Source organism: Polyodon spathula, chromosome 26 (assembly GCF_017654505.1).
Source record: "Polyodon spathula isolate WHYD16114869_AA chromosome 26, ASM1765450v1, whole genome shotgun sequence".
In the NCBI taxonomy this organism is placed as follows: domain Eukaryota; kingdom Metazoa; phylum Chordata; class Actinopteri; order Acipenseriformes; family Polyodontidae; genus Polyodon; species Polyodon spathula.
Genome location: NC_054559.1, coordinates 18730687 through 18738839, shown reverse-complemented (window position 1 = coordinate 18738839; position 8153 = coordinate 18730687). Strand labels below are relative to the sequence as shown.

Sequence of the window (8153 nt, the reverse complement as noted above, 5' to 3'; positions counted from 1 at the left end):
TGAACAGCACACAGGTCTTCCCGACGCCCGAGTCCCCGATCAATAGTAGTTTAAACAAGTAATCGTAAGTCTTCGCCATATTCCTCCTTGTTACGGAAATCCCGCCCGGCACTGGAGACTAGTTGCGTCGCTCGCCAATGCCCCGCGAAAGTGAAGGTCGGATTGGCTGTCCGCGCCGTCACTCACCCGGGGAGGGGGGGCAGGGGGGTGGGTGCCCCGTCGTCGTGGCTCCGGAAATCCAGGACTGACGTCAATCCAGCAGAAGGTGCATTCTGATTGTGCACCTGGGTGACGTCACCCAACCTACTCGGAAAACAAATGCATTGGTTAAAAATCAGTTATTGGATAACTGAGCGTGGAATGCAATGGCTACAACATGAAATACCGCTTTTGTCTGCAGAAAAAAAACGCATCACCACAGCGGAAAATAACCCTCTTCAGTCGAAGCTGGTATAGATCTATTAAAGTCAACGTGATTGCACTTACGAAATTAGCCAACAAAAGGTTCTTAGCCCTGCACAGCTGCAGAGGCTAGACTTGGCGGGGCTTGCTGAATACGGTGCAGTAGAACATAAGAACATAAGAAAGTTTACAAACGAGAGGAGGCCATTCGGCCCATCATGCTCGTTTGGTTGTTAGTAGCTTATTGATCCCAAAATCTCATCAAGCAGCTTCTTGAAGGATCCCAGGGTGTCAGCTTCAACAACATTACTGGGGAGTTGATTCCAGACCCTCACAATTCTCTGTGTAAAAAAGTGTCTCCTATTTTCTGTTCTGAATGCCCCTTTTTCTAAACTCCATTTGTGACCCCTGGTCCTTGTTTCTTTTTTCAGGCTGAAAAAGTCCCTTGGGTCGACACTGTCAATACCTTTTAGAATTTTGAATGCTTGAATTAGGTCGCCACGTAGTCTTCTTTGTTCAAGACTGAACAGATTCAATTCTTTTAGCCTGTCTGCATATGACATGCCTTTTAAGCCCGGAATAATTCTGGTCGCTCTTCTTTGCACTCTTTCTAGAGCAGCAATATCTTTTTTATAGCGAGGTGACCAGAACTGCACACAATATTCAAGATGAGGTCTTACTAGTGCATTGTACAGTTTTAACATTACTTCCCTTGATTTAAATTCAACACTTTTCACAATGTATAGTAAAAGGCATTGCCCCTGAGCAGCCTGCCCCTGAATTCTGAGCAGCTCAAACGTTGGGTTTGAAATACTGTAATACACACACACACACAGATAGATAGACCTTTTGCATTAAACGGCGCTGGTGCTTACTAAAAGATTTTGGTTGATCTAGCCTAAATTGCATATGTCTATGGCAGGCGTTTAGAATCGAAGAGCAGTTTCTAACACAGACTTATCAAAATACAATTAAAAAACTCAACACAATGAATTGACAATAAATGAATACGTTGGGTTACCCCTTTAAGAAGCATGACGTCTTTGTTATGGTCCTGCTGTGGAGGCGGAGAAGCCCCAGAAGCAGCTGTTTATAATAGTCTCAGCTCTCCTGTGTGAGTCGGGCAGCAGGTAACGAAGACAGCAAAACGCCAACTCCTTGAACAAAACGAAAATGCCGGTAAGTGGAGGGCAGAAGCTATTCTAGTTATTTTAGCTTTAACGAATACTAAATTAATGTAATAATTACTAACATATTTTTTTCTTTCAACTTCAAGTCGTCCGGGAAATGCGCTTACGTTACACTTAGGATTTCAGCATATATTCTAAGGTGTTTATTTTGTTTGGTTTTTTTTTTCCCATAAAGCGACGGCACAGTCTTAAAATAACAAAGTTAAACGTCGTTTATAAAACGTGTTATATGCGGTTTTTAGAGTACGCTAATATTGTCTGCTTTGCATCTCATTTGCTGGTAATACAAACAATACAATAGATCATATTCGGCACTTTTTAAATATATATATTTGTAAAATATATAGTTAATATATACTGTCGTCCTGATAGATAGATTTGATTTGGAGAGAACGGCGTGTCATTGGTTACAGTATCCTGTAGGGGCTTATGAAGATCGCTGCATGTCTGGGCATGTCTGATGACAACAGGGTTACACTCACAGAGTTAGGATTGGGTCAGTCACCCGACACAAATAACCATTTCGCGATCTGAGCATTTACAAAAGATCAAAGGGCGAAATGGGGGGAAAAATACCAAACCAGAAAAAAAGAGACAGCTTCTTAGGTTTTTGAGAAAACCCAGAGAAGCAAATTGCTTTGAACAAATGCACCGATTTTGAAGGTGCTGCTCAATCTGTGCATAGCAGTTAACTGCCCGTGGTTTCCAAACGGGGGCTCCCAGTGAAACGTGTGTGGATCTTGCAGTAATGAAAAAAAAAAAAACATTTTGATACCGTTGCGTCGCCGCTGATTGAAAGGTGGAGTGACAAGAGTTTTCTCTTGACTAAGGCGCAATATGACAAACAGCTAGTCGAGGTGAAAGAGCTTGTGCTTACACTGAACTGCGCCACACTGCTGTATTCTGCTCCTGCTCTCTATCACAATGACTTTCTGTATCTCGTGCTTGATTTTACTCATAAAGGTAGCTGTATTCACGTTTTATTTTTTATTTTTTATAATTGCTCTTAATTGAAATCTCTCTTATCCGCACCTGACTGCCTGAGCAATTCAAGGCTAGATCTTGAGTATCTATCAGTGAATGGAGTGTGCATGCAATCGTATGTTAATAATGACAAATTTCAGGGTTTTGTTGTATTTTGCAGGCTGTACAAGGACTGTGGCAGGTCTGCTGGTTTTAATGTCAGTTTGCCAGTCTGACCCGTGAATGCAGGTCCCTTGGGTGGTCTGGATACCATTATACATTATAATGTGGATGTTGGTCATGGTGACATCAGGGATGATATATTTTTGGTGTCTTACTCCTGTATCCCCTCCTCCTCGTAGCTTGCAGAGGACCTGATGCACCCCCTGGCTGAGGTGGAAAGGCGGAAACACAAGAAGAAACGGCTGGTACAGCGTCCCAACTCTTACTTCATGGATGTCAAATGTCCAGGTGAGTCTTCACTAGGTCTTTGACAGCTAACCATGCAGTATCAGCCATTTCAATGGAGCTGCTCCATGCAGTATCACCCATTTCAATGGAGCTGCTCCATGCAGTATCACCCATTTCAATGGAGCTGCTCCATGCAGTATCACCCATTTCAATGGAGCTGCTCCATGCAGTATCACCCATTTCAATGGAGCTGCTCCGTGCAGTATCAGCCATTTCAATGGAGCTGTTCCATGCAGTATCACCCATTTCAATGGAGCTGTATGCAGTATCACCCATTTCAATGGAGCTGCTCCATGCAGTATCACCCATTTCAATGGAGCTGCTCCATGCAGTATCACCCATTTCAATGGAGCTGCTCCATGCAGTATCACCCATTTCAATGGAGCTGCTCCATGCAGTATCACCCATTTCATGGAGCTGGAGCTGCTCCATGCAGTATCACCCATTTCAATGGAGCTGTTCCATGCAGTATCACCCATTTCAATGGAGCTGTTCCATGCAGTATCACCCATTTCAATGGAGCTGCTCCATGCAGTATCACCCATTTCAATGGAGCTGTTCCGTGCAGTATCACCCATTTCAATGGAGCTGTTCCATGCAGTATCAGCCATTTCAATGGAGCTGCTCCATGCAGTATCACCCATTTCAATGGAGCTGTTCCATGCAGTATCACCCATTTCAATGGAGCTGCTCCATGCAGTATCACCCATTTCAATGGAGCTGTTCCATGCAGTATCACCCATTTCAATGGAGCTGCTCCATGTCACCCATTTCAATGGAGCTGCTCCATGCAGTATCACCCATTTCAATGGAGCTGCTCCATGCAGTATCACCCATTTCAATGGAGCTGCTCCGTGCAGTATCACCCATTTCAATGGAGCTGCTCCATGCAGTATCACCCATTTCAATGGAGCTGCTCCATGCAGTATCACCCATTTCAATGGAGCTGCTCCATGCAGTATCACCCATTTCAATGGAGCTGCTCCATGCAGTATCACCCATTTCAATGGAGCTGCTCCATGCAGTATCACCCATTTCAATGGAGCTGTTCCATGCAGTATGCAGTATCACCCATTTCAATGGAGCTGCTCCATGCAGTATCACCCATTTCAATGGAGCTGCTCCATGCAGTATCACCCATTTCAATGGAGCTGCTCCATGCAGTATCACCCATTTCAATGGAGCTGCTCCGTGCAGTATCACCCATTTCAATGGAGCTGTTCCATGCAGTATCACCCATTTCAATGGAGCTGCTCCATGCAGTATCAGCCATTTCAATGGAGCTGTTCCATGCAGTATCACCCATTTCAATGGAGCTGCTCCATGCAGTATCACCCATTTCAATGGAGCTGCTCCATGCAGTATCACCCATTTCAATGGAGCTGTTCCATGCAGTATCACCCATTTCAATGGAGCTGCTCCATGCAGTATCACCCATTTCAATGGAGCTGCTCCGTGCAGTATCACCCATTTCAATGGAGCTGTTCCATGCAGTATCACCCATTTCAATGGAGCTGTTCCATGCAGTATCACCCATTTCAATGGAGCTGCTCCATGCAGTATCACCCATTTCAATGGAGCTGTTCCATGCAGTATCACCCATTTCAATGGAGCTGCTCCATGCAGTATCACCCATTTCAATGGAGCTGTTCCATGCAGTATCACCCATTTCAATGGAGCTGCTCCATGCAGTATCACCCATTTCAATGGAGCTGTTCCGTGCAGTATCACCCATTTCAATGGAGCGGCTCTTAGGTTCAGAAAGTGAATAACACAGTAATAGTAATCTCACTTATCTAACAAGTTTGAAGGGCGTGTATTTTCAGTTTCTTACCGGTCTTTAACTCTTATTTATGTGTTACAAAATTATAAAAAATATTTGAAACCAACTGTAGAGTGCTAACAGTACCGTGAATTGCATTACTTTATTGTTTGGGTCTAGTTTTTCGTAAAATCTCTTTTAAAACGTTTGTTGTGGACAGGACTAGTAAATAGTTTGTCACTTGCTCTCAACAACAGCTTTGAGCAAACGTTTGTATTTGCCTTCAGTATCAAGTAAATGTCAAGTTGCAACCTTTACCCTGTACTGCGTGTTTCCAACTGAAAAGGGCCTCTTATCTCATGACGTAACATTCGCACACATCACGTTATTATCTCAGCGTCTCCTGATAGTATTTATAAAGAAACAGATAATTTTTCAGAGAGGCGAATATGAAAAATCCCATTAGTTAGCAGTTAAAGGATGGAAATAAAACTCTGATTGCATTGCAGGTTCAAACATTCCAGGTTTTACAAGCTTGATTAGTCCTAGTGCACTGGTAAACAGGCTCGATAAAACCAAGAATAGATCTAACTGCTATGCAACGGGAGTCTTTATTTTCATCCCTGCAGTGGTACCCATTCCTGGTTTTACAGTGAGCTGCATTAGTGGACGCACCTGTGATTGTTGCCTATAGACTGTGGCTGATTCTGCTTGTAATAAAGCCTGGAATGGATCATGCATTTCCATCATTTATTCTCCCCATGCTGTTCTCCTCCAGGCTGCTACAGGATCACTACAGTGTTCAGCCATGCGCAGAGGGTTGTGCCGTGCGGAGGGTGCTCCTACGTTCTGTGCCAGCCCAAAGGAGGGAAGTGTCGCCTCACAGAGGGTAAGAAAAGCAGTTTGCGTACTGTATTGTGCTGTATTGCATTGCATTGCATTGTATTGTGCAGCACTGGCCCCTTGATCGTAGTGTGTTTTCTCAGTGGATCTTTCAAATAAAGGGTAATAGAAATCCATGCTTTCAACAGAGTTTTCCTTCATCTCTTTGGTATACAAACAGGCTTTATCTGAGGCTGTTTTTTCCTCAAACATCATTATAGATTTACTCCCTGTTGCCCACATGCTTCTTATATAGGTTCAGGTGGGGTTCTAATACCTGTTGCACAGGAAGTGGCTTTATAATGTTGTGGCAGGGTGAATTTGGGGTTATCCGAGTCAAAATAAAATGAAACGTTCAACAGCAACGTGACTCTGTCTATCTATCACCATTCCCTAGTGCCATGCCCCTGTGTTTCCCAACCACATTGGAAAGTCGCTGACTAACACTATTCTGTTTTTTTGCTTGTCTTGTATAGGTTGCTCCTTTAGAAGAAAACCACACTGATCGCTTCCTTTCAAGGATGAAGAAGGAAAGTGATTTCTCTTTAATTCTCAATCTGCGCCCCATGGGGTGTAACTTCTAGCCTTCACTGTCCTGTGCTGATTTTGAACCAGAGAAGGCAGTCCTGATTCTTCTGGGTACACAGAAACCTGGAGCTCTGTACAAATCTGAAGATTGTGAACCAAATTCGCTGGCCTTTAGTTGCTTTTAATCATACAAGGGGGTTCATTGCTGATCTCTTAAGGGAAGTCTGGATACATCTACAGACCTCCTGTAATACAATTCTAATAAAGCTTGCTGTTTTTAAATTAAAGGGAATTTGTCTTATTCATTCAAAAGTCTGCAGACCGAATTTGTACAGTAATTCAGTGAAATGCATTAGTTGTTCATAAATCTGATGCAGGTCCAAAAATCTCCTTAAATATTGCAGTTAGTCCAGACTAGACAGAAACTAAGCAAACACTGAACACGAACCAGCTCTGAAGAACTAATTCTATACAGTGCAGGTGGGTTTGGAAGATTTTTCTAATGCGATGCACATTTTCAGCAGATTTGTTTAAAAATGTTGTTCTCTGGTGTGCATCAAACGTGGTGCACAAACTTTTCTGCTAGAGGTCAGTAGTATGCCAGTTTTGCAACAGTTTTCTGTATGAGTGATTAAAAAAGTGTGAATGAGTATTAACTCCTTAATAAAAGTTTACCGCTGTATGTGTAGTATATGCTGTCCTAGAAGTGCAGTAGCACAGTGAAAGTATGGTAAAATAACCCCAAGTATGGCTAAGCTTCATTCATACCAGACAGTACTGTTGAACTTTTTTTTTTTTACATGCACCAACCCTTTCACAGAATTTCTTCCCTACTTCAAAGTGATATAATTAAGATGCATCTTTTTCCAGGAGTAAGCAGAACTAGCCGTAAAGAGGAGGGGAGGGGAGGAGGTGGGGATGGGATTGCTTCTTCCTGGAATTTTTGCAAGCTGGCCTCTGTGTGTGCGCTTGATCCACGGTATAGATTACACCGGCATTCCTTCATGCTACATTCAAGAGGCTGGCTGAAGCCTCTTGAATGTAGCATGAAGGAATGCCGGTTTAATGAGCAGCAAAGAGCATTTCAGGAAAAGTTTCAATAGACTAGAAATATAGCAGGACTACCAAACAATGCAAAGCGCACGCCGGCAGAGCGCTGCGACTCGCGCTGGGAATGGCTTTTGAAAGTATTTCTCAGCAGCGATTCAATAAATCCATTCATTAACAGCGATGATTTCAAAACAAGAAAAGCTGTCCATCCTCTTGTTCCACTTAATGACAATTAGCTTCCTCACTGAGTGTTTTACTGCCATACTGATTGCAGTGATACATCCCATCTTTTACAAGCCCCACTGATTATATGCATGTTTAATAGCACATACCTAGTTCAGTAAAACAAGTAATGTAATAAGTTACTTTGTCACACAAAGTTTAAACTACCTACGGCCAAAAGTTTTGCATCACTGTATAGAATTAACTAATTTTGCTTAATAAAATCAAATGAAACCTGTTAAATAATGTTATGTTAACATATTAAAGTACATACCTCTTTGCAGTTTTTTTTAACAAAACCTGACAAATTTGTCATTATCATTTTGTAGTTTCTTGGACTACATGATGTTAATAATAATAATAATAATAATAATCTTTTTATATAGCACCTTTTATAGTGGACCACCATCACAAAGCGCTTTACAAGATACGAGACTAGGGTGTGTGAACTATGCATCAGCTACAGAATCACTTACAACGTCTCACCCCAAAGACGAAGCAAAAGGAGGTTACGCGACTTGCTTAGGGTCGCACAGCAAGTGAGTTGGGATTTGAACCAGGGAACTCCTGGTTACAAGCCTGTTTCTTTAACACTGGACCACACAGCCCTGTTAAATACAATATCTAAAATGCAATCCTAAAATTCTAGATGATGCAAAACTTTTGGCTGTTGCTGAGATCAG

The 8153-nt window shown here is 42.5% G+C and overlaps 1 protein-coding gene across 1 annotated transcript; it reads left to right on the top strand.

Annotated features, from left to right (window-relative positions):
* Positions 1-1452: 1452 nt before the first annotated feature.
* Positions 1453-6485, top strand: LOC121300544 (40S ribosomal protein S27-like). The gene is made up of 4 exons (XM_041229112.1): positions 1453-1581; positions 2918-3026; positions 5567-5677; positions 6147-6485. Exons 1-4 carry the CDS (start codon positions 1576-1578, stop codon positions 6173-6175), a joined length of 255 nt encoding a protein of 84 aa, XP_041085046.1. The 5' UTR covers positions 1453-1575; the 3' UTR covers positions 6176-6485.
* Positions 6486-8153: the final 1668 nt, after the last annotated feature.